This window comes from Lichenostomus cassidix, chromosome Z (genome assembly GCF_008360975.1).
Source record: "Lichenostomus cassidix isolate B80296 chromosome Z, HeHo_3.0, whole genome shotgun sequence".
Classification (NCBI taxonomy): Eukaryota; Metazoa; Chordata; class Aves; order Passeriformes; family Meliphagidae; genus Lichenostomus; species Lichenostomus cassidix.
Window position 1 is genome coordinate 58,961,736 of NC_139511.1, and position 27,700 is coordinate 58,989,435.

At 39.5% G+C, this 27,700-nt stretch overlaps 2 protein-coding genes across 2 annotated transcripts in view; both read right to left on the reverse strand.

The window, feature by feature from the left end:
- ITGA1 (integrin subunit alpha 1) overlaps positions 1-27,495 on the reverse strand; it is a 75,659-nt gene extending 48,164 nt beyond the window's left edge. Inside the window, exon 1 of the mRNA XM_085043528.1 lies at positions 26,751-27,495. Coding sequence (XP_084899654.1) covers positions 26,751-26,778 — 28 coding nt within the window. The 5' untranslated portion in view covers positions 26,779-27,495. The remainder of the gene's footprint in view (positions 1-26,750) is intronic.
- PELO (pelota mRNA surveillance and ribosome rescue factor) lies at positions 15,910-20,694 on the reverse strand. Its single transcript, XM_085043530.1, has 2 exons — positions 19,705-20,694; positions 15,910-18,616 (listed from the first exon to the last, which is right to left on the reverse strand). Exons 1-2 carry the CDS (start codon positions 20,428-20,430, stop codon positions 18,185-18,187), a joined length of 1,158 nt encoding a protein of 385 aa, XP_084899656.1. The 5' UTR covers positions 20,431-20,694; the 3' UTR covers positions 15,910-18,184.
- Positions 27,496-27,700: the final 205 nt, after the last annotated feature.

Genomic DNA, 27,700 nt, shown 5'->3' on the forward strand with positions numbered 1-27,700 from the left:
CATCATCTGCTGACAGACAAGGAGGGTCATCACAACGATGCAGTATTGACAACTACTGATTTTTACTCTGTAATCATTGCAGGATATTGTCTTGAAGTCTCCTGAACTGGTTTTGCAACATCCTCAAATCTCATCATTTTAATGCACATGTTTTTAATCCTCATAGTTATAACAGCTGAAAATATGAAATGCTAAAAAAAGTAAACTAATAGAAGACAAATAAAAAATGCCAGCTATTTGCTACCAAGCATCCAAATCCTCATGTTCCAGAGTGAGGTCAAATTAAAATCAACAATAATAAGTCTTTCTTCTACAAAAATAAAGCTAGAGGAACCCAAATAAACTAGATGGGTCAGACTTGTCAGAAATAAAATGAGGTGGTGACTCCACACAGCAGAACAGACCTGCAGACGTTGTTGGCAAAGAATGTTTTGGAGGCTAAATGTAATGTGATCAATGGGGATTGGGATAACTTAATGGAAGACAAAACCACCGTAGTTTACAACCCACACAGAATGCACGTCTGGTTGAGAAAATCCCCTTGGCTGGAGATACTTGGAAACTGGGAGAGGAACATTAGATATGCTTGCTTGGTTACACTTTGTCTGTAGCTACCAGCATACATGTACTCCTGCACACACCATACTGGAAAAAACACAATCTCATTTGATCCAGGATGGCTGTCCTTTTGGTCTCTCATCTTTCCCTTTTATCTTAGCCAGAAATCAGATGCTTTGTCATCCACAAATTATGAGGCATATTTTAATATGCAAATGTACTGCATGGCCTTTTGTGTCTTCCATGTGCTATGAAACATCATGAGCATCATGTTTTTGCATTAAAGTAAGGATCAAGTTAAGCACTGTAAAATTAACTTACAAATAATTAATGTAAAAAGGAATTAATTGCTGCATTTTCCATAGATCCTGTAAAAGGAAATTGTACAAGTCAAAAGACGTTCAAGTCTGCAGATGGTAAATGGAAAAATGTAGTGACCTACATTACACATCTAACAATAATCTACTGATTTATGGCAAGTTGGCTTTCATGCTTTATTTCATTTTTTAGTGCAGAGAACATTGTACACAGGAGCTAATGATTCGTAACATCTAAAAATATTACTGATTGTAACTGTGAAAATTATATTAATAATAATATCTAGCTTGAATTCTATCAAACCTGAAGTTTCTGTCTAAGATGGCAAGCACTCCCCACTGTTTCTAGCTAACTTGTGTATGAATTAAGAAGACTACTGGCAGAAGCAGTGGAAAAAGGAGAGCTACAGGGAAGTTGGAGAGGATTTTCTTCAGTCATGGGTATTAAGGAGAAAAAAAATACTTTCAGAAGGTATGCAGTATTTGACTTAACCACAAATAATGTAGGTAAATTAAGATTTTGAACTATTTCATGTTGTATTAACAGAATGACTGCAAAGAGATCAAAATTGACTGACACAGTTCAGAAATGCAGACTATAAATGTTTCTCAAAGATTAAAACTGAAGTTCCAGTTTTTACTTCATGTTCTACAAGAAACGAGGCACTGCAGAAAACCTGGGACAACGTTTCTCTCACTCCTGATTTACACTGAGCAGAACATGAGCTGATGCATGTGCCATTCTTTGCTTAGCACAGTTTGTACCTATACATGAAAGGTTAACACTCAGTCACCAAGACGACAACACAAATATTATTCCTATTACAAACCTAGAGTAGTAGCTCATACTTGTCCAGTAGCCACTAATAAATTTTTTTCTGTTTTATTTAATGAGTTCTTTTAGCTAAACGTTTGTGCTGTCTGGATGGTTACTCTGCCTCTGAACCACACAAAACTACATTTTTCTGCGACTTGTCCACAAGCATATTGCCTGGCTGGCCACTCTAAACTTACAAACACAGAACTGGCATCCTTTTTTGTCTAAAAAGACAGATACAAACACAACCCAAACACAGAACAAAGTCTAACACCTGGTTCTTTACTGATGAAAAATAGATCACCACAAATCACCCACAGTAAATGACATCATGAAGACCAACTTAGACAAGACAAGAGAATAAACTGAGTTAGGATATTTTAACTGTGTATGGTCTGTGGCAAAGAACAATTGCATCCTCTATAAATAGAGGTTATCCTGAGAAATACAAATGTTTTCTTTCAAAACCAGGAAAGGACAAATTTACACTTAGCATTGGACAAGAGTAACACATTGGCTGTGCACTACTTCTCCCTGCCAGCATGTGGTCAAAAAGTTAGTTTTGTTTCACTTCACACTTACTGCTATAGCACTTCAGATGTCTTTATCTATTCATTTGCATTTTGCAGGAGACTGAAACGAAGCAGACCTAGGTGCATCAAGGAGCACATCAAAACAAGTAGAAATGTTTTGCATAAGTATGTACAATTGGAAAACACTGTGAAATGTAAAAAAAAAAAAGTTAAAAAAAATCAGACTGTCTCCATCCTGGTAACAAAAGAGGAGGCAGAAATTTAAGCTGAAGAATAAAATAAAGTTAAAATGCTTTATGGAGTTCTCATATATTTAGACATTTTGGAAATAAACAAAAAATAAACAAAAAAAAGCCTTAATGTTTGTATGGCATGTATTACCATCAATAGTGTTGTAAAAATATTTTAAAAACCTGCAAACAACACAGGTGTGCAATACAGCAACAGGGAACTGTGCACATGATCAAAATGTACTGAAAGCTAAGTGACATTAGAAAAGATGTCCTAACTGCAAGACAGTAACTGACTGCCTTTAAAAGTATTTTACATCAACATTGTAAAGATTACTTGTCTCATAATCTTAGAAAACCTATGAAACAGCCATCATAAAAGGATGCAAAAGTGGGGTGCTGGTAAATTTGACTCAGTGAGGGGAGCATTCTTGTGGTCTCCCACAAAAGTTTATTTTCAAAATGGTGGCAAATATTATCATGCTCTGCAGTCTGAAAACTCTTTCACTTGAGGAAATTGATCCCACGGTGTGTTGGCACCTAGCAGTCTGAGCTGCAGCTCTCAGCTAGCTGGAATCCAGCCAGACACTGAGAACAAACTGTGTCCTTCAGTACACGTAGCACTGAGCCTCAGGAAATAAAACCTCCTCAAACCTGCATCTTTTAGTTGCACCAACACAACACCATGCACTTGGGTCAGGGCTGGACTGCATCTTGCTGGTAGCAAGGAAGATTAAACATGCATCTGCTTGCAAAAACATACCTATAGAAGTGCTATTTTTAATAATGGCTCGAGCATGTGAAAGTGGATTATTTGCTGGACCAGAAAATCTACACATTTTATTTTTTGCTTCACTTGTGATAATGTCATTACAGAATTACACAGCCTTTTCCTATGAGAAAGAGATTTAGCCACTGACATGCCAAGTGGAAGAAAATACGACAGCATTGTACAATTGCTGTCTGTGAGTTCAGGGGCCACAGTGCTCTGGCCTTACTGCGGAAGGCCAAGAAGGCTGAGGCAGGAGTTCTTGTTGCATTCAGTTCTGCTTGGCTAACTATCAACATATTTCAAATAAAGCTGTATATTAAAAAAAAAAAAAAATCGACTTCAGAAACTTTTTTACTAGTGCTTAAATCAAGCCTTTTCTTTTTCAGGGCTACAAAAGAACTTTTGTATAATTTTGCCTCCAGCATTTTTTCTTTAATCTTTAACCTTTGAAGAGCAAAAGACTGACTTTGTGGAAAGAGACTGAATAATTAATAAACCACTTCTTATTAGAAGTAGATAAATACCCCAAAAGACCAAGAAATACATATTTTAAACTAATTCCAGATATAGTAGCCACATGCTTTTCAAAACCAATTAAATGCTTTGTACAACCCATCAAATAAAGCTCTCTTTGCTGGTTTTGTACTAAATATTTTGAGCTGGAAAATAGCTTTATAATGCACTGTCAAGTCTGAAAATATACTGAACCAATGCTTTGTAATGTGGTCCCAAATGAATAACACAATGCAACAGGCAAAACTTTTGGAAATATAATGGCAGAGACCAAGAATATGTCCCCCACTCAATTAGCAGTCATCAGAATAAAACTATATTCTTCAAAATTTGGAATGTGGTCTTCTCATTGTCATTATCCTTAGCACTTTGCAGTGTCTCACAGAAGCATGAAAAGAACATCAGAAATATGCAGGAAACATACAGGAAACTTTGCAAGGTCTGCTACTGGACTTGTGCAGATGTACAAAGTTGTGGCAAAGTAAGCAATGTGATGAAAGTGAAACAATTTCTACTAGATGTTTCATATTGTCTGCACTGATTTCCAGTCCATCTTCTGGATGTAGCTCTTCCCTCAACACTTAACTTCACACAAGTTGCTACAATCTTTGTGCTGCCCTCCATATCCATCCTCCTTTGCTATCAAAGACCATTTCCTCCTGAACACCCACTGGAACTTTAATTTCCTACCATTTAGCTTTGCATGTAAGCCCATATTTCAGGGAGAAACCATAGTTAAAATGAACATGTATGTTATTTTCTGAAATAAAACCGATCTGTAAGAGTCAAGTAGGACATTTAATTTGGTTTTCTACAAGTTTTCCATTTGTTATGCTGTTCCACAGTTATGATGAATCCCAGTTTTGCTGGCTGATGTCCTGTAAGCTTTCCATTGCATAGCGTTCTTGAAACCAGCACAGTAGGTCAAGTACACCTTGTGCTGCGGGAAGCACAAGATACCAAGCCCCTAAGTCACTTCTTCCATAGTGATTTTTCATTTGTCTTCCCTGTTAACTAGACTGTTTTTCCACACAAGCATACTTTATGTATTGCTGGTTAATTTTGTTGCTCTTAGCCTAAAAAGACTCACCTATGTAGATCCAATATGAACCTTACTGTTTCTTTTAAACAAAGTTATGATGGCAGTTGAGTATCAAGGGTGTTATTTTTCTTATCATGTGAAATAATTAATGAGTGTTTCAAAGTATTCATTTCAGTTTTCTACCAAATTAAATTCTGTAACACTTGCTTAATGGAAGGAAGCAAACACAATCTTTTTTTTTTTCATTCTTAAGCAAGTAGCTGCCATACCTTTTCTATTTTATCAAATCACATAAATCATGTCCCTTCAAATAATAGTTCCTCTAACTTTATGCCTATGATTCAATCCAAAGATACAGCTGGCTTGTGCAACAGGTAGCACAAATGATTCAGAAGGTAAACCCCTCACTATCTGGTTAAAAAATAAAATGACACGATCATCCTTACACAGTAACACTTTATTATAGTTAGCAATTGGTTATCATAAATGTATCTTTGAATCAGAGATGTATTTTACAATACAGAGTTTACAATGAAGACTTCAAAGTTGAAGCTCATGACAAAAACACACGCCAGGCTGTAGAATTAAGTCAGGAATTTCCAGGCAGAGACGTTAAGTGTAGTATGTGTTCACCTGTAAGTGTCATTTGTGATTCAAAGAAGGTTTGTTTTGAGAAGATGGAGACTGGTGACTTTTGACATTATGAAACATGGCCTACATCTTCCATAATTTTAGTATGTTAATATAAGACCTAAGGAAGAAGTTCTGAATACTCATGACACTGGTGAATCCTTTGATTTGAGGAAATTACTAGTTGTCAGTGTCCAAATGTGAATTGCAAATGACATTGTCTACATATTTTAAGTTTCTTTTGAATCCATGCTTTGTACTTGGTTCTTTCCTTGCCAACTTGCAAGCTATCTTTGAAAAGAAATCTGTCAAAACCCAGAAAAAACTGTGAAACACTGCAAACTAATGTACTTTTGAGGGCAGATATATTTCCACTGTGCTGTTATTTACATATAAAAAAATCCAAATAGACTTTAAGACAATGTGAACCTTAGCACCAAAAAAGGTCCCCAAACATATCTCTCTATCTGATAAGCCTACACTACACCAGTCTACCCCACCAAATTTAAAACCAGCTATCTACAAAATGCCCCAGGACAGAAATTCCTTTCAAACATTGTGGGAAACGAGATAATATGAGAACCGATGCAAAAAAAACCCACCTAACTGAAAACTCACGCTAGTAACTCCTTGCCAGGACTGCAAGAGTGCTCCTTTCTCTCCCTGAGAAGAGACCTCTCAAGGTTAGTCCTTGAGGAATTGAAAGATTCCTAGCAGCAGTACATTCTCAGTAAGCAATTAATAGCATGCTAAACTTTGACATATTAGCTAAGTGATCCAAAGGATTGATTGAGTACATTCAATCCTCTAGACATAAATATTGCCCAAATCTAGAAACAGGAGTGTATCTAGCTGCACCTGATTCCTCTCTGAGAGCAGTTTAGAAAGCAAGTCCTTTCTGAACCTGATGAAACGACAGGTCTCCGTGACAGCTTGATCTGCCTCTGCACTCTTAATAGTCAAGTGTACTTTGCTAGCAAATCTTGTGAAACCACCATTACCTTTGTCACTGAATTTTGTCAACTCACTGTTTTATATCAGTAACATATATTGGTGTTTCACCCATATGAGTGAAGTACTCAATCTGTCACACACATGATGGACAATTATTATTTTTGCCTACCTGACTTGGTTCCTTTACTCTTTCATTTCTGTCCCAGTAGTTTTCAGATATTGTTGAGTAGTTTTTCTCAAAGTCTTAAGGATAATACAACTCTTTCCATTACTTTATTTCACAATGACTATAAATTCCTGTCTTTCATTGCCTTGGGCTGAGTGTAATCATTGGCTCACTCTCAACCAAACCACTCAAGGCTTCAGGAGCAGAAGAAATCCTCCAAAAGGAAGTGCAAATATTCTGATATGACCACATATCATATAGCACATCCAGCTAGCTAGAGCATCACAGAACTTAAATCCAACCCAGTTTTTACATAGTACAACCAAAACATACATTGTATTTTTAAAATGCACCAATATCAATTCAGCTGTGATACAATTTTTTTAGAGGGCAATGGAAGGGAAAAGACAGAAGCTTAAAAATATCTATTTTTTTCCTTTGGTCATACAATTTTGCTATGTGCTTAGCGGGAAAAAACCCTAAAGCAAGCAGAAATCTTAACCAAACAAACATGACAGAAACAGGTGGGACACAGACACACTTCAGAATTAAATCTTAGACTCGTATATTAAAAGAAAAAAATTAACTTGCAAACTTCAGTCAAGATGTATTGAGACAACTTACCTATTATTTCTGAAAATAAAGCATCTATGACAATTTTCATTGTAATGCAACAGAAAATTCATTTTTGTTTTATCTGAGCCATGTTCTGGTACAGTATGAGGAGACCATTACATTTCTTCTTATGTCATGGCTACATAAAATAGAGTTCTGTTTCCCTGTTTACTATATGTATTCCCATAATACAGCAGAGACCTGGAAACTTAAACTTTAAACTGCTTCTTAGCACTGAGCCTTAGATTATTTTTCAGACAAACTTGTTATACAAAGCTAGCAGGTTCCAGAAAAAATGTAAATCAAAAGAATATTCACAAAAATTAAGACCATTTAAAAGGCACAGGGAAATACTACAACAGCCTAACACAGAAAACCCTTTTACTAATCTAAATATCCTAGTAAATATCCTAGTAAATATCCTAGTAAAGTTTAAACAAATAAAAAAATTAAATAACTGTATGTGCAGCTTTCTGAGAGCAGAACTGGAGAGCAAGGGACAAAACCTACTGCTGGTAAAGGCAAATTTTGAAAAGTTTAAAAAGGTTTCACATGGAGCTTGGACTGAATATATGAGCCATCATCCAAATAATTCCTTTTTCCTATTGTGTATGTCAATTCTTTGCAATGCATCAAACATATTGTCAATAATATTGTTCAAGATTTTTTTTAAACTTTTTCTCTTGCTGGTAACCAAAAAATTACTACAGTGAGAATATGGTTGACAAGAGATTGCTACAGGCAATAATGGAAAATAAGTCACATATTTGTTGAAATGTTGGAATTTCATGAATGGTCCCCAGATGTTAGCGCTCACACAAGGTCAGATGGAAAGGCCTCTTCATCCCCAACAGCACAGAACTGAAATGCCTGCAGGAAAAGCCAGCCTGTCCTGCAAGAGCACAAGGGAGCAGGCACTGTCTGTTTGCACAGGTCAGGTCTGACCTGCTCACAGCAAAAGCCTAAGCCTGTTTCAAGCACGCACCAGCACAGGTAATCACAGTAGTGACTATTAAGTACATCTCTATTAAGATGTACAGAGCTCTCCTGGTTTGAAATTTTTGACTCTTCACTGCTAAAAGAGGAGAAAATCCTCAGCCAGTCTGTTTCCTTACTTGTCTCTACCTATGAATTAATTGTGATAGGAAAACTTTTATTGCACTGGACAATTTAAAGAACACAGCTCTGTGATAACATAAAGTTTACACTTGTGACTGAGAAATCCAAGCAGATAAGAATGTGGGACTGCAAATTACCACAGTGGTAATTAAATCAAATCTTCCATAAACTTAACCATAAAAATAGCTGCCTAATCTAGTAGAGGCTATAAAAAAAACCACCACGCACATCATGAAAGACACTGCACTCTAAGAAAAAGTGTTTGTTCATTCGGTCAAAGGAAACCAAAAGAAGTACTGGTATTGTACAAGGCAATTCATAAGACTGGTGCAAAACGTATCTATTTACCTAAGCAGCTTAGCTCATTTTATGGTCTAAGATATTCACAAGGATTTTCACATCCTTGATGTTTCATATGATAGGAGTTCATCTCCAGTCTACCTGTGAGGTGAGCACAATTTACAGGCAACAGATAAAACCGGACTCGGTGTACATGGATTCCTGTACCAGTAAGTCAGGAATTGGCATACAGTGTTCATCTGAGATCATGAGAAAAAAAGACATAATCAAAATGCCAACTTTCCATCGGCATCACTCAGCTGAAAAAAGAACAGAAGATGCACCTCTAGCAAGAAACTTTTTCCCTGAAACAATTGTGTGTGACATGTTTGGAATAGAATATGGTCAAGATTGGTGACTGCTTCATTGTCCATTCACAGTGCAGTTGGAAAAGACAGCAATTTTTAAAATCACAGTAAAAGTTTATGGGCATTTATTATTCCAATACTGATTGGCAACATCCTGAGAACTTCAGCATAATATGCATCACCAATATCTACTACTCTTTAAAGACTGGCACTCAAGTACCAATAAGAACATGAACATCTCTTTTGTTGTACTATTGCTGTAGGGATTTTTCTGGTAAACCAATCGAAAGCACTGCAAAATTAATCCTAGGTCCTTTTACTGCAAATGTTCTATTTTATTGGCCAATAAACAATTCAGGGAAATTTGGAACCAGCCATGAAGACATTATAAGAGGAAGGTTTGTTTCCCCCCCAAAAAATAGAGCTGGATTCTAGAGGTAGAAAAACATCCTGTTTTTTAGATGCAATTTAAGATAGAGTTTTCTACATGAATTACTGGCACTAATAACTTTCATTTCCCACCCACAGGACTGAAGTACACCCATGATTTTAAAGATATCTATCTGGCCCAGGCCTATACTGAAAGTATCCTCATGATACCAGGAGCTCCATAAAGAATCTGTTACTCTTTCTTTCCAACATCTTGCACCAACCTCACAGAAGTACCATGGAAGTTTAATAGTGAGGAAATTGTCAAAATTAAATTGAAGTTTGCAAAATAAAGCCCAGTTTGGGGTCATTTAAGTGTGACTCAAAAGTGAACAGTCTTCAAAAGTGAACAGGAGCTGCGTTAAAAAAAGGACCTCCCAAAAAGGTACAAATAAATCTTCTGCCATCAACTTGCATCCCACAATACTCCTCTTGCAAATATACACTACCTTACAATAGATTTAATGAGATCAGTCTCATGCAACTAGCACCTCAGCTACAGTTTCAGCAGCAGAGACTGGCACATCACTTCCAGCTTTTCCTTCCTGCCCAGCTATGAGGCAGCACAGCAGTGCTGATGCTGAGCTCTTTTTATTCTTCTTTTGTCTACAGCTCTTTGGATAGCATAGTTGCCTTTGTATGAAACAGACTTTTCCAAGCTGTGCCAATAGATACAGAGGACCAACTCAAAGCTGCTGACTTCAGAATTACTGGAGAAAACTTGCTTTCTAAAGGAAACACATTTAATGATTAGTGACTTCAGTCTGATGCCTATTTACAAATAGAACACTCAAAAATTATTTTTTAATAACCTTCAAAGCTCCTGGAGGACACGTAACTGACAGAGGTGGAATGGAAAGTACTCATTAAATCCTTATCAGGTACCTAATCTAAGCCTTTTTGCTTCATTAGCTCAGACAGCTAATTCCTGTCTGACTGCAGGTCAGTATTGCAGTGCAATCTGGTACAATTGTTGAGAGGTAGTGTGAACAGATGTGCTAAGAATTGAACAGATATAAACAGGGTAGCACAATGCTCCGCTAAAATAAAAACAGCAAGTGCTCTGCTTCTGTTCCAAGCATGGGTACAGGATTGCTGAATTGATTTCTATCTGCTGCTGGCAACTACATCACATTTTTCAGGGTAAACAAATTCCACATAAAAGTGACCTTTTGCTCTGATTTTTTCTGACTGGAAGGCTGTTCCAGTTTCTCATTTTTTCAGTAGTAGGAACTTTCTGCTCTCTAACATACATTTATTTCTTGCCAGTTCTTATGTCAAAATTAAAGCGCCTAAAGTAGGGAACAAAGAAGTTCAATAAAATGTTCTAGAAATAAGCAAAAATCTCAATTTCAAATTACTACTGCCTAAAGCCCTGAGCACTTTTTCAGTGACAATTTCCACACTTTCTCCAAAAAAAAAATAGACAATCACAATTTTTTATAACCTATTTAGACAAGAAAGGCAAGTCTTCAAAATTAGGAAAGGTTGGACACACAGTTGTCAACATTAGTTGTCAACATTTTGTGTTAATTAATTAATTAATTAATTGTTTTTTCTGAACATTTTGTTTCATAACAGAACACTTCGCTCCATAAGAACAATACACAGGACCATGCAAATCTACTGGGACAAAACAAATGCAGACAGCTTGAAACAGTTTAGACAACCATAAATCAGTTGTTTACCAAGACCACAATGCTCAACTGTGTACTAATAGTTTGAATAACTGATTTATGGGGATTTCTACATAAAAGATCTGAAAACCTGTCATTTAACTGAGTTGATTTACTAGTCTTAGTTGAAATTATTTGAAAAACTTAAAAACCACCAACAAACCTTGTTACATATTATTACCTCTGTCTTTCTCTTTTTTTTCTCACTAGGTACCCTCTCAAAAACTAAGCTTGTTTCAATCAGCTTCTGTTGGTTTAGGTTTTTTTAATGTCTGACTAGAAATTTTTCCTTTGCTTATCACACAGACTGCCAACACTACTCAGTGAGGTGTTTGTTCCACGGAGCAGCATTTCTGCAAAAGAAAGTGGCTTTCAGACAGGTATGAAAGGAAAACAAAGACAGTCTTTCACAAGCCTCATGTACAGCAATAGCAGGGTGGCCAGAAATTACACCACAGCGAGAGGATTAGCAAGTCTCAGTATCTCCAGTCTCAAGGCCTGGAGGGCTCAAGGCCCTGCTCCCAGAGACACACAGAGCTTAAACACATCAGCTGGCATCTTACCCTCAACTAAGCATGAGTTGTTAGGACTGAGTGCAGATACTACAAACATTCACTGTGTCCCTCACTGGGGAAGAAGTCGCATACCTAAACTAGCATCTCATGTTTTCCATTAAACCATAGCTTTTCATCTTTTCTCACTGCACTGGAACTTGGAAAAGGTTCCTCAGGAGACAGCTGCTCTTTTTCTGCCTCTCACCACCGCCGTCCCAGTAGCTCCTACAGACAGCCTTGCAGCAAGGGCAGCCACTGCCCCAGGAGACTTGACTGTCCTGGCAGACAGCCGATGTTCACCCAGCACCGCTTCTGCTAAGTCCATTTCAGCTTCTCTTAGACAACCTATCTCAGAACAGCAAATTCCACTCAGAAGAGGAATAAATTATATGGGATATAACAGTTCTCTTTACCAAATGGGAGTGGAAGTGGTCTTAGGGCACCTGTTTGTGCAAGATAAACAAATGCAATTACTTAACTTCACTCACACCTAAACTAAACTATCTAAAACACTTGAAGTCTCCAGACTGAAACCTGTAGGTCAAAGAAAAGTCAATTTTCTTCAGCAAAACCTGCTGTAGTTTTGAGACCTTCAGAAACCATTGAAGGAAACATCCATGAATATTTAACAACTGTCAGACTTCCTGAATTTATCATTTGCTACCAAGTTCCTCCTACAGTAAACAAATCTTCAAGTCTTGAAGATAATTATCAGCCTTGCATCTTTGAGCCAATCCTTCAGCCACCAAAGCAACTACAAGCCGAGTCAGGTCAGTTTTTTTTTCTTATTACACACACACACACACACACACACACACACACACACACACCCCTACCTTTGCATGCAAACTCTTTCAGTAAAAAATGTGCTAAAAGTAATTTTTCAAATCAAACAAAAAAATTTTATTTGTATTTCTTCTAATCAAACTCCATGAGAAAGAATCTGCCTGTCTTCAAAAACAGATTTGCTGGTAGCCATCAGGTCCAAAATCCTTTTGAACTCTATTCAGGACTTTTTTCTGAAATGTGAAGACTACAGCTGAAGTGTGTTTGGTAGGAGCACTCCCTGCTTTCAACTATTTCTCTTTCACATTCAGACCAGAAGTCTGAAAATTGGCTCCCTCATCCCATAAGATATGATGCTTGAGCCAGTTGTGATTTAAGTATCTCAGACAAAACATAAAAATATTTATTTGCTCAATGTGGAGTTATACTTACCAATGACACTGACAGAAAAGGGAGCACCTTTAGCCTAGTGTTAACTATGAAAGAAAAAATGGTCTTAAATTTTCTATCTTCTGTTCCATATGACTCCTTAAACCCCTGCACTCTTTCTTCACTATTCCAGACTTGGCTTTGACTAGAAATTCCATTTTGGACCAGAGAAAACACTTCCCATCATGTCTGGTATGCACATTCCTAAAAAGGAGGACTGATTTCAACTAATTAACATTCTCTAATGGAGCAGCTATTTTGCCAGAGAATTCATGATCAGCTCTAATTTGACTTCTAAGTAATTATTAGAGTAGCATGACAGCAATTACATTAGTTGTGAATGTACCATTTCCCAAAAAGAGGGCAATAAATTATAGATTGATATAGCAAAAACTGACAAGAGCTGGCAGGGCTTGGAAGCTGCTGCTTCATGTTGCATTTCCCAGAAGACACTGACTTGGAAGAAAGGGCTGCTCTGATACCAGTCCTCTCTCTGTTTCTTATACAGCCATCAAGTGGGACAAAAGGCAGAATTATTTTTAGACACAGAAAAAACAACTATGATTTCAGAAACCTTTTCCTCACACTTTATTTTAGGCTAAGACACCTTAGGAGTCATTTTTTTCACTGAAAAGATATAGAGCATTTCTAAAACAGTCAAGTTCCCAAGTTCACAGAGGATATGCAGTTTGGTTGTTAGACTGAGACATTTCTTTCCTTTATTTTCTGTATCATTTATCAAGCAGTTATCCTCAAGTCCAAGTCAATGCCCGACTTGAGTCAAGCACAAAATATGCAGCAGGACTAAACATTACACTTATTCAGCAAGTCTTTGGGCAACTGTCACACAAGAAGCTTCACAGCCTATGTTTACTCTTTCCACTGCCGAAAAAGCCCAGGCTCAACCCATGTCAGTGCCTGAATTAAGAATCATAATAATCACAAGACCCAAATCATTAGGCATCTTGTTAGCCCTAAATTTGTGGAATAATGAAATTTCGAAACACTTTTCTCCCATACATAATCGGAATAAAACGGCCCCTGAAAGCAAGTTGTGGTCATTAAAGGAGAAACACAGATACTGAAAAATAATCTACTGCAATGCCTTGTCACCATTCTCTTGCCACCATCTGCTAAATCAAATGAGAACTGAGAAATCTTCAGTCCTGAGAGAATCAAAGCTATTTCAGTTTGTAACAAGCTGCAGGTGTATACTGGATAAGAAATGAGAAGGGAATGACACCCAGATCTGTATCATTCCCTTCATTAGAACAGTGTGAAAAACTGTTTTTTTTTAAATTATCTATCTAAACCACTTCAGTTGCAACTAGTTCTGCATTTGAAGAACTTAATTCTAAAATCTATTATCATATTAACATTTTATCTTAAAAAAAAGGGGCAGAGGGGAATGGATAAAAGCAACCACTGCAAGAAGAAAATAAAGTCTGAAGTTTTGCCATATCTAAAAAGTACATAAATTAGTAGTTTTCTGAAGTAATTCCTTTTTTTTTTGTTGGGTTCCTTTGGGTTTTTTTGTTGTTATTATGTCTCTTGTAGGGATTCCAATTTTAGGTTATACACAAGGATTCCTAATTGCAGATATTCTAATTGCTGTTTCACATTTTTAAAATGGCTATCTTAGATCTTTTATTGAAACAATAGACTGCACACTGTAGAAATATGGCTTCAAATTAAAAAAACACATCCTGACAATATGCGCTTTTTCCTGCCAAACTCAGTGTCTATCCTTTTATGAAACAGGCTTGTTTTCTTTAAAAATAGAGCTATAGAAATCCCAGAGAAAACTGAATGGACTGGGTGATCTAAAAGAGACACATGGATATATGATCCAGCTTCCAGAAAGAAACTGGAGAGGCTCAAGCGATAAATCAGTTCAATGATAAGTGAGCTGTAATATTTCTTCACTCAAAAAGGCAAACCAAGAAGTTATACCAAGTATATACTAAGAAATTTTCAAAGGGTAAGTTAGTTTTAAAATTTAGGGCTACTTAACCTATGATAGAACAGTAGCAAATGAAAATTACTTTAGACATTTACATGGCTTTAAAAACATCATGTCTAGTCCCATCACAAATTAAACTGAAGAGCTACGGGCTCGTTACACTGGTGGTCCAAAGATCATTTAGAACTAACATTTTACTTATCCAAGAAGAAGGAGATGAGGAACTCCCTAGTCAAATACCGTCAAATGTTTTACAATTTTACTGAAAGATTCATCTTTTATTTTGCTTTGTAATTAGTAGGTCTCCAGCTGGTGGTGACCTTGCATTGTACAGCAAACTTTGGTTGGTAAGCAACCACAAAAAATGTCTATGATAAGTGGATTTACATGCCAAAGGTGAGAGAGCTAACCAACTGGGGCCTGTTCCAAAATATAAGTTTGCAAGAGGGCAAATGAATAAATGAGTAAATTTATTTGAAGCATCGTATAACACAGCAGCATTCAGGATGAATCTGATTTCATGATACTTTTTAAACCTTTCCTCCTACCAAATGTAACAAGTTTTAAGAAGTCCTAAAATTTGTCTTCACTTATTTTGAAAACTGAAGAACTGGAAGCTAAATCACACTATTAATTCACAGAATTACATCAGAATGTAATCCTAAACTAAATGAAGACACTTCAAAATACATTTTTTAGTTCACGTATGTTTAGTGCAAAACAACAGACACAAAAAATATTTTCCCATGGCTCTTGCACTCACTCCTTTGATCTGCTGGTAGCATTCATCTTCTGTGCAAGTGTTATCTGCGCACACAAACCAAGGTCTGCATTGAGCAAGCAACTTTGTCAATACGGACTTTTCAACTAATCAAAATTCTCTGAAATATGGAAGATACTAGCAGCCCTGGAACTTGGCCAGGTCAAGCATCTGCAACTGCTGAGCACAGCCTACTTTCAATACCAAGCCTTTAAGCTGTTTCCTGAAACAGGATGCATTTGTATACATAGTGATTGTATATTTATTTTACTACAAAAATGCGTACCAAAAAAAAAATAAAATCCCACCCTTCCATACTTTGGGCATCTCCATGTGTATTTCTTTCACAGACTTAACAACATGATAGCAATAGCTAAAAAAAGAAAAATACACAAAACATGAAGTCATGACAAAATTTTAATTCTAAGTGTAAGTAATTCAAAGAATAACTATTTTCACATTTTCTTAGCATACGAAACAAAAAACAAATATGCAACAAAATGGCCACTTCTTTTCCTTGGTGATAACTCCAGGCATGAAACACAAAATTGCTACTGTAACCTTGCAGTACACAGCAAAAACTCTTCATAACTTCTGGTTTAAAATGGAATAATTGGAACCAATTTGGTCTGATAAAATAGCAATCCATTCCACAGCCAAAGAACAGTTTGATTTGTCTCTCAGAGAGTTTACTGAGAAATAAACTAAGAATTTCAGGTGTACTACAAATTTGAATCTAAGTGTCATTTGTGTACAATTGCAAAAAATTGGCATTAGTTAAAAGAAAGGAATTATTAATGTGCCATCCTATGCTATAACAGCTTGGAGAAATTAATTACATATTTAGACATGAATTTGTTTAAGGCCATAATTTGCTGCACATAATTACTATTTGCTCTTACCATTTTTCGACTCAGTTTCTTCTGTCTCCTATGTTCTTTACATTAACCTATATATAGCTGAAATCAAGGTGCTTTCTAGCTGGAAAAGTGTATAATCAACTTAGGCAAATTTAAAAAAAAATTAATTTAAGCAGTCTTAACTGCTGAAGAAAGCCTACCTGAGCATTCTATGAGTTGTGGCACCAACACCATTCAAGACAAAAATGTAAAGCTCAAATAATATCATTTATGTGTGCAAGCTGGCTGTAAACAAGTCTCAAAGACTTGCTTGTCTTCGGTGAAAGAAATCGAAGTGTCACAGCTCTAATATAAGTTCTGTTCAAGAGTTCCTTAGACTGTGCGGATGATGTGAAAAAGGGGAGACAGTTTTAATTCAAAAGAACTTCTCTATTAAGAGTTTAAGATTGATGTTTCAGCTACCAATAGACAGTATTAAATTCAGAGGATTGGCACCCACAAACCTAGGCACTACACTTAAAAATTATTCTCCTATGACTTTTCTACCCAGAGCAGGAGATTTGGTGAGCTTTTTCTTTAATGTTCCACTCTTACGACACTCGGTATTACAGAATTCTTCTGGGGCTCCTGTTCTTGCCTTCCACCACGTTTAAAAAAGGAATGCTTATTTACACACGCAAGCCACACCATCAAACCTTGGTGGGAAACAATACATCCACAAGTTATGTCTGAATCTGAAAGCAGTTTTTGCTTCCTCAGCCCAAGATTTACTGCACAGTAAAGAAACAAAACTCTTTGTGGCTCTGAATACTTTGAGCAGATGAAAGAATTGAAAAGGTAATTTTCACTTTTCAAGCTGCCACTATCTTAAGCTGAAGCTTGATTTAGAATTTTGTCATCCTTATTTCCATGTCACAGCTTATGTGAGTTCCTAAAGAGATATGCAAAATGAAGAATCCCTGATTATGAACTTACCTAAACTATTTGCTCTGAAACGATTCCCTGTGGAAACTAGAGTCCTGATTTTCTAAGCCTTTTCATATACTTTTTCAGAACTGGGCGCTAAATAATGCCAATTGAGCAGAATACAGTCAATGACAACTCGTTAGTATTTAGGACAATCTCCCAAGTTAACAGCGTTCAAAAAGATAACTGAGTGCACTGAGATCACCATTTGTCCTGCATCTACTATTGTGCTAGCTAAGAAATGGTTAACTTCAAGGGTCGGGTTCCTGAAAGAATGCTTCAAGTGTTTCACAGAAATATTTAAGTGGTTAGACTTACAACACCACACTAAGCCTTAAGAGGTGATGTTGATTCTATTCCTTTGACACATCCTATGAAGAACAGGGAGTTCCTATAAAGATCAAGAATAGTTTTGACAGGTCTTCCATGAAGAAGTTTGTATTTGTTTTGCAGTACTCTTTTCAAGCATTTGAACAGAAACAGACAGTGAATTTGTCCCTGTTAGTTTAGTATTTTTCCCTACACATTTCACTGAGTTAGCAGTCTGCCCTAACATGCAGACTAAGTAGCATGGGGAGCCAAATTAGTTTCTTGTACTGCTGGTCGTCCAGAATGTAACTTACAAAAACTGTCAGCTTCAGCACAGCATACCAATGATTACTACCATAGATCAGATATTAAGTAGCGTGCTGAGCAGGGCTATATGTATGTATGCATGTATACGTTTACTATCACAACCTTATTATTACACGTCATGGTACATCTGCACACAGTATTTAGGACGGGAGGGTCTTTAACGTCATTTCAACATGAAATAGAAAAGAAACTGTAGAATGAAGTCACTGTAATCAATCCTCTTCAGAGCTAGATTCATCTTCCTGGTCAGAGAGCTCAGCGACAGGAAAGCGCAGGATGGCTGCCACCCCTGTCAGCTGGCCCAGCTGCTCTCCAGACACATGGAGGCTGGAGAAAATGCGTACTGTGCCCATGTTCTCCCGCACGCTATCTACCAATTTAACATATCGGGCACGGGTAGCCACGTCCTGGTGCCGAAAAAGCTCATCACTGATCAGCAGGGTATCGATGGCCATGGCTTCATTGGCCTTCTCCACATGTTTCAGGCCATAAAAAGCCCGGTCAGGCTCGTGCTGCAGCATTTTATAGAAGTCATCTAAGGCTTTGACCTCACCAGCTGCCTTAGTGTCAGAAAGACGGCTAGTTACAGCTGGGTCGCAGAGTGCTTCCTTCAGTGCGTATTTATGTCCTGAGGAAGAGTGGACCTAGAGTGAAAACAAAGTCAAAGGTTTGGTGTTTTTAAAGAAAAAAGACCATTTTCTTGATTAGCCAATCACAAAAATCCTCTTCTACACATAATATTAATCTTGATTATTTGGGGAACTTATCTCCTTCTTGAAATATACACGATTCTTTTCTTAAACAATCTCTCCTGCAACCCAAAGCCTATACCAAATCCTTTAAACTGCCTTTCAAGAAGTGCAAGAAAACTGTCTCTCTAATTCAAAGCCTGCTCTCAACAGTTCGCAATGTAAGGCTACTTGCAACTACTAAGAAACAAAGATCTAAGGCTCTTTTTTTTAAAGCATTCAAGGAAAGGGAAGACCCTTAAGACTGCAGGTGTTTAGTGCAAAAGCATCAACTCTAGCTGCGTTACTATTATGCTTGCAAAGCTGTGAAATACATTAAAACTTCTAATTATTATTACTTTGCTACAAATGGAAGAGGAGACTTCTTGGGTCTCCTGCATACTGGGGCCATTAAGCATCGAGACACACTTCACTTCCCCTTCCCATAGATTACAGGCCTACTCCACTAAGTATCCTTATGAAAACTTATTTTAAGCTCTGATTATGCCTATGTCAGTACATGGCTAACACCCCCACCCACACAACCAATGAGATGACTAAAAGGCAAAAAGCGCACAACTTTTAACTACGTAGTATAAAACTAACAACAAAATTAACTAACCTATATCATGTCTAGGTACTTTAAAAAAATCTTTAGAAAGTTGTTATTAAACACGCGTGCTATACAGTGTGACAGAATAACAGCACAGTCAAAGTATCTTCCAACTTGCACTTCACACTTAATTGAAGAATAAATACGCCTTTACAGGGAGTTTCAAATATCTAATACTTTCTCTACTCCACATTAAGGTATTCTGGGTGGGAACCATACTTGTACCATGCATAACTCCCTTATAGTATGGGAGGCATGAGAATAATTTCCTCATGATGCTCAGTCAGCAATTTATTTTCTTTAATGACTCATTTCCCATGTAACTACCTTCCATTATCACACAACTCTCAAGCCTCATTTTACCCACTCTGGAGACCGCTTAGCACCTTACCTGTAGGAACTTGGACCTGTTCTCCAGCAGAAGTTTGTTGTCAGTCTTGACTGCTTGCTGGAACATGTAGTCACAAAACTGCTCCCGCACGAAGCCTGGGCTCGCCACCAGTACACACTTCACCACCTCAAAGTTGATATGCCTCTGGATGGCTTGCACCACCTGCTCGTAAAACCTCTCCAGCGCCCGGTCGTGCTGACTGCAGTTCCCTTTCCGCTTGCGGGGGATGTTCACCTCCACCTTGGCACGAGTAAGCGTCATGCTCGGGGTGACCAGGCAGACGTGAGCCAACCCCTCCTGCATGACCACGGCTGCCACATCGGCGCTCCAGGCCGGGTCGCAGGCCTGCTCGATGCGCTCCAGCACCACGCTGTCCCACTGCTTCTTCGCCAGGGTGAACTGCCGGTTGGGCTCCAGCTCGATGGTGTGGTAGGCGCCCATCTTGACATACTCGTTCTCCTGGATGTTCGTGCCCTTGACCCGCAGCTGGCAGGCCTGCGAGTCGAAGTCGATGGTCTCCACGCAGAGGGTGAGGGTGGTGCGGATGCGGTTGCTGCCCACGCTGCCCGTGGACGACTCAGTCTGCACCTTGCGGATGGTGGAGGCGCGCAGGCTGTCACCCACCTGCAGCAGGTTGTAGGTGTGCCACATGTCCTCGGGCTCCTCGGGGATCAGCGTCACCTGCCCCGCATTATCCTTCTCCAGGTCCTTCCTCACCAGCTTCATCCTGGCGGCTCTTCGCGTCACTCCCCGGCTTCCCCGGTGCCGCGGCGGCACGGGCAGCAGACCTGCCCCGGGAGCGAACGCTGAGGGCTGGAGCCGGCGGGACCGTACAGTCCGGGACGGACGGACGGACGGACGGACTGACGGACGGACGGACTGACGGACGGACACAGGAGCGGCCTTCCCGCAGCCGCCTTCCCGGAGCGCCCCGGCCCGCGCTCCTCCGCCCGCCGGCCGCCGCAGCCAACGCGCACGCGCGGCGTCCACAGCCGCCCAACGGCGCACGCGCTCCTTGTGACGGCGCCGCCGCGCCCCGCCCAGCCCCGCTCGGACTGGGCACGCAGCGCGGCGCATGCGCGGGTGCCGCGCGGGAGTGGCGGCGCGCGCGCGGCTGTGCGCGGTGAGCTGCGGCGCCTGCCGAGGCTCCATCCTGCGGAAGGAAGAGTGCCGGGCGGTGTGAGGGCGGGGGCGCCGGGAGCCGGCCGCGCTGCTGCCGAGTGCTGCGAGCACTGGACGTCGGCTGCTGCCTCGCCGGGAGGGTGTCGTCCCTTGTTCATCCTTCCCCTCCGGCGCTTTACAGCGGCGGTCCAAGCTCCTAAAAGCTTTTAATACCGTCCCACACTTTTCAAAACAGGAGAGAGGAAAAAAAAACCCAAACAACCAAACCGAGAACAAAGGGCCAAAGCTAAGCAGTTGAGGGAAGTCAAAGGTAGAGGTGGCACAGGAGGTGAGCGGCACAGTGCCCTGGTTCAGGGGTGCTGGGGGCCAGGGCACCGCAGTGCCAGCCCCGGCAGCTGCCCCGCCTCGCTGAGGAAATGAAAACCTTCTTTCACCCCTGGAAATGAAAACCAGACGCAGGCAACATCAGAGCCTCAACTGTCACTTGAACGCTGCTCTCAAACCGAATTCCGGTTTAAAGGTTTTTGGTTAAACTTGCAAGTTACACTCCAGCTAGTACTGGACCTTGACCGGCTGCCTTCCAGTTATGAGACGCTAGAGAGGCAGATAAGCACGTTTCAAACAAAGCTTGATGTTCACGTGTTGATGTCACATACCTTGCAAAACCATACGTCAGTTCAATGATGTTTCCAAAGAGAATGGACCTAAACGATCACTACGCAGCTCAGTTTGCAGACTAGGCAAATTTAACCAGCCAGAAATAATAAAAAATTGTATCACTGTACAAGAAGAGAGGAATATTGGAGAAGAGAATATTATGTGAAGACCTCATAGCAACCTTCCAGTATCTGAAGGGGAAGAGGGAAGCTGGAGAGAGACACTTCATAAGGAACTGTAGTGACAGGACAATGAAAAAAGGGTACAAACTGAAAGGGGGGAAATTTAAGTTACGTAATAGGAAGAAATTTTTCACTTTGAGGGTGGTTAGACACTGGAATAGGTTGCCAGGGAGGTTGTGGATGCCCCAACCCTGGCACTGGTTTGATAAGGCCTTGAGCAACCTGGTCTACTGGGAATTGTCCCTACCCATGGCAGGGTGGGTTGGGACTAGATGATCTTTAGTGAGCTCGTAGTAAATTTTCAATCCCTTAAAAATTTTTGATTCTATGATTCTAAGTTCTGTAGCTTATTTTTAAATGATTTCTTTAGCATATATGTATGAATTTATGAATGAGTATGTTTAGCGTATCACACTAAAAACTCCATTTCAGAATGAATGTTGCAAATTAAGAACAAGGAAAAGAATGGAGAATAGAAAAAAAATGCGTGAGAAAGTAGGCACGCTAATGTGCTATGCTAAGTGTGCCAGGGCAACTGTAACAGATACATTAAGTTTGGAATGACTACACAGTCTGGTAACAGAAAATCATGAGGGAATCCTCTTAGAGATGAGAAGGTGGCTACAAGGAAGTTTCTGGTTTCTATTAGCTATTTTTTTTTCCAAATAAAAACACAACCCACTGTGGATTATGGAATTTGCTGACTTGGAAAGGCTTTGGAGTCAAAAATTTAATGAGGTACAAAGCTACTGTGAGCAAAATAATCCCATATCTCCCATTATGGTGTACCTATAAATTTCTCTAAAGTATCTAGCTCTAGTCAGTTGTGACAGGACAGTGAACTCAGATCTGGCCCAGTAATGTGCATTCCTTTTCCTTAAGCTTGATACTGGTGTAAAAACAACTTTATCAGATATTACATAATGGGATTTATTTATCAGACCTCAGACTCTTTTCCTGTGAGTACACATGCTTAGCTCTGTTAGCATGAATAGTTTCACAGAATGAAGCAGGACCACCCAAGGGAATATAGCGTAAGCACATGTGTAAGTAACTGTTTGTTTAGTTTGAGCTTGTACATACTAATAATTTTGCATTAACATTTTAATGGAAAAAACAGAGGCAGGGAGTTTCAGCTTTTCTTTAGGAGAGAGTGTGCATTCAACTTTACTTTAGGAGTTCCTTTCACTTTTCTATGAAAAATGGTGAATTTATGGTAAATTTTCTTCTTACATTCTTTGCAACTGTAGAATTGCAAGGGTTGACCTCATGCTATTCTTTCAAGAAAAAATAGTTGTGGTGCATATTTGCTTTCCCCATTAAAATGTATTTTACTTTTTATTCTTTTACTGCTTTTATTTTTCTGCTATTATTTACAAACTTTTCTGTGCTTATTCATTCCAGTCAAATTTTATAAGCAGATTCGTATTCCTGGAGATGCAATATATTTTAGATAAAGGTTGCAAGTTGGCATCCAGTACCACCGAGTAGAAAATAAACATTCAATTCAGGGAAATAGGTGACTTGCTGCATTAAAACCTCCCAACAACAACAGCAATGACAATGACACCACCACCACCACCACACACACACACACACACACACACACACACACACACATGCACACTCTCAGACACCAAGGAAAAACAAACAACTCACAACAAACAAACAAACAAACAAAAACTACAACCAAAAAACCCCCAACTTTGATCAAAATTGCCACTCAAAATTCTAAATTGACTGTTGTAGAAAGAGACATTTTGATATGGGCCTTTTCTCAAACAGCAAGTTATAAGATTTATAGAGTTATGAACACTGATCCACAAATATTTAGTGGCAACTGTAGACATCAATGATGTATCCACTGTCAGCAAGACCATTGTCAACTTACGAAGGAAAATATTTGCTAGTGATGACACTTTGCCTACTCTGGTAAAAAGTAAATTGTAGATATCATTATTTGTTTGAGTATATCAAAATGTGGACAGTAGAAGAAAGTCATCTCCAGTAAATTAGGAATAATATAAGTTTCTAAGTTCATTCTAGTTTTGCTAATGACAGGGAAAGAGATGAATTTGACCATGGTAGAGCCAAAACAACTGGGTACTTTTAACTCTACATGCAGTTCTATAATAAAAGTTCAAAATTGTATAGCCTGTTCATGATACATGAGCCATGTCCTGATTCCTTACCAATCTTGGTAAAAGGTTGAGACTACATGTAGAACCTAACAGTTCTTGCAATAAATCACTTTTTGAATAAAATTGTGTAGGTACTAATAATTGCAGCAATTTGGCATCCATTTTTGGACATTTTAAAGTACAATACAAGATAAGATGAAAATGGTGATAGCATATATTTGTAGGGATTTTGGAGCCATGCTGGTTATCTAAGGTTATTCTGAAAGTGTTTGAGACCTACTGCCCTACACCTTCAATTCTTGTTCAACTATTTAATGAAGATGGGTCATGTACAGATTTTAGACAAGGAGAGGTCATGTTCATAGGAAATGCCCTCTCCTCCATATTATACCCACTTTAGCTAGAATTCATGCAAACCTGCTGACAGCCTGGATAGGAAAAACTAGTGGGAAAGTCTCTAATATAGGGGGAAATCTTCTGAGAAACATCGGAAATTATTGTTGCAAGAGCAAAGGAAGATAAAAGAGAAAGATGGAAAGGGAAACTTGGGAAAATATCTCTTTTCTTGCTTTCCCTTTATCCTGTGGCTGTCCTGCCTGTACAGGCTCTGAACAATGACCACTTAATTTTCTACATACAGTTCTGCCTTTATCTATTTATCTTTAATTTTTCTATTATAAAGATGAGTACAACATGACCGTCATCAAAAAGGAGAGAAGTCCAGGAGGAAACAGGCTTTGCATAACACTGTTAAATGAAGAAGCATTTAAAGGTAATGGAACCCTTTAGACTGACTTCTTCCTTCCTCAGCTGTCGAAATGTAGAGCTGGAGAAAACTTCAGCAGATCCCTAGTCAAACCACTTACACAGAGGCCACCGGAAGTAAGCTTAGCCAGCCCTGTTCATCCAGCTTCATCAAGAGTTCTGGTGAAGGAGGTTATACAGGGGTGGGTTTTTTTTTGGTAGCCTTGCAATTTATTACATTAAGAGTAAGAAAATTCTTCTAAATATTCCCTAAGATTTTTCCATAGTCAGTTACACTGATTTTCTTTTGTCGGACATGGATAACCAAGTATTCATCAGTATCTTTGGGAACCAACATATGGGATGTGGAAAGTCACGATTGTGCGCTCTCACAAAACAAAAAAACATTGACATCAGGAATAATATCCTCAGCAGTAATACTTGGAAGAAAAGATATATCTGAAATGTTCAACGTTTTGCCCTTAGCTTTTTTCTTCTAGATAAACAAGCCTAACTCTCAGTCTTTTGTCATAGATCATTTTCCTCAGCCCTTACCAGGCTTGTCAATTCTCTGTGCACTTCTATTTGCATGTTAGACTTCCTATGCTCAAGATTCTCAGAGGTCCCATCAAACCAAGCTAAATTAAAAAAGAATAAAACTCTGTATAAATACACAAATGTATGTAACATCTCTATGTACCTCCTTTATTCTAGATTCCTTTTGTCTGCTAGGACCTGCCAGATTATTTATTTGGTGGGGGTTTTTTTGTTTGGGTTTTTTTGTTTTGTTTGGGTTTTGTTTGAGTTTTTTTTGTTTGTTGGTTTTTTGTTTTCTTTTTTTGTTGGTTTTTTTAGGGCAGAGCAGCATGTAGTTTATTTTTTAATTAATTTCTAATGCCACTGTAGTTCTTGTGAAGAAGACTCCTTGTCCATATTTTTATGACATTTTGACTTGTTTATGTAGGACTACTTGTCTTATTTCTCTGAGACAAACTGAATCCTTTTCAGAACCACCACCAGCCCCCCACTACCCAAAAAGTAATCCCCTGGCAAATGTGGATGAGACCTACTCTTGAAATATTTTCTTAACTGACAGCAAAGCCTTCTGTCATTACTAGTGAATTATCTGTCAACAGTATCAGTAGCAACTTTGCAACTCTGAAGTGAATTGTAGAACATGAAATTGTTGCTGCTTTACAAAGTGTTCTTCTTTGAAAGAACACAAACCAAAGCATATTTTGGAGTATGTCACTGTATAATAATAATAAAGACAGTTATGAACAACACTTAAGTATGGCATGCCAAAATACTATATTCAGATTTTAACATTTTGCTGTGTCTGGTCTTTCTTGCACAATAAGCACAAGGGGAAGAGGGGAAAACTCTGTTTTTACCTTTTCCCCACTTGCTGCTGCCTGCATTTGGACAATTCTTATGAAATTGATTTCTTCCCCTGTTTCAGGGGGGAACCGCTTCAGGTTCAGTGTGTGCTACTTGCCTGCGCAAGAGCTGCTGGGGAGTTCAATGTCCAAGTTTCCAAGCACATGAATCCCAGCATTGCCTAGCTTATTTCCCACTTCTTGGATTCCCCTGATTTCAGAACCAAAATGTTACTACTGACTGGCTAGCTAGGGATATTGTTACTTCTTCCCCCCCCCCCCCCAAAAAAAGCAAGTAAGTCGCTAATAATCAAATCAATGAACCCCTAAAAGGAAATATTACATATTCCATCTCCGGATGAACTCATCTGTCTGAAGTGAGTGTGTTAATTTCTTCCTCACTTCCCTTTTACCAGTCAGAAGTCTGAAAGCCAAACAGAGGAAAGCAAAAAGTCTATCCTAATTTAAGAAAAAAAGAAAAAAAACCCAGAACAACCCAACCAAAACCCAAACCAACAAAACCAAACAAACTTGTTTCTCCCAAGCCAGATTCAATTATAGCATGCCTTTTTAGCCATTCATCCTCATCTAGCGACCACCTCTTGCCCACCAGATTCTAAAACTGGTTTAGGGATTAAAGTTCCCAGAGAGAAGCAAACTGAGGAGGTCCTGGAAGGGCACTCCCGAGGCAGGGATCGGGGCGGGAGGATGCCGTCCCTTGGGTGCCAGACCCCTACTAGCTTCACCCGCTTCCCGCGGGGAGCAGGGCTGCTTTAGGGACCCGAGTCTTCAAAGCAAGGCAGAAAGAGGGCTTTCCTCACCTGTCAGCATCCAGTAGGAGGCAGCCATGCCTGGGCTGCGGCGAGCCGGGGGCCGGGAGCCCGGTCGGAGGGCAGCGGTGGCGGGAACGGTCCTGCCGCCGGCGCGCCCGGCGGAGCTGCGCTGCCGGTGGAGCTCAGCGCTCTGCGCCGCCCGTCCGCCTCGCAGCCGAGTAAGGCATTTCCTGTTTGTTATTCGGTCTTTACGTTGCTTCTTCGCATTAAGGACAATTTAGCTTCCTCCCACCGCACACAGTTTTCCCCCCACCCACCCGCCTAAAGATCTCACAGCGTTGGAAACCTCCCCGTTGAATTAGCACAGCGTTAGGATGTACAAATAAAGCCAAATCTCCCCCACCGAACAGTCCGGCTGAAGCTCTCGGAGAGCACAGCAGACCTTAAAGGGACATTCCCCGTTCGTAATTAATTAAAGTGTCTCCCGCCGGCCAGCCCCTGTCCCAGTAGGGCAGGAGCGAGCTGGGTGTGCTACACAGCCACCTCTCTCGCCTTATCGACAGGAGAAACACGTCGTTGAGGTAGGGGTGTGTGTTTGACTGCTCAAGTTTAATTTCTCTGACATCACCCCTTAAAAACGCACTCTACGGCCGGTCATTTGCCCGCAAGACGCAGCCAGCCACCCCATCCCCATTCTCGGCTGCTCTGGAGACGCAGTAGCTCTTCAGACAGTGGGCGATTTTCTCGAGTCTTTGCGTCCTCCAGTGCTTTGCTGCGTAGAGGAAATACGAGGCAGCTGCCTTTGCCCTCGTCTTTCGAACGCTTGCATGGCATCCCTTCCCATTCTTTCCCTGCCCCCAGAATGACTTCACTAATAAATAACTGAATAAATAGCAAAGGTAATGATCAGCCAGATTCCAGCCCGTGAGCAGGGATTTTCAGGGTTTGTTGCACACTCAAGAAGTGAGAACTTTTGCAGGACTTTTTGAGTTTACCAG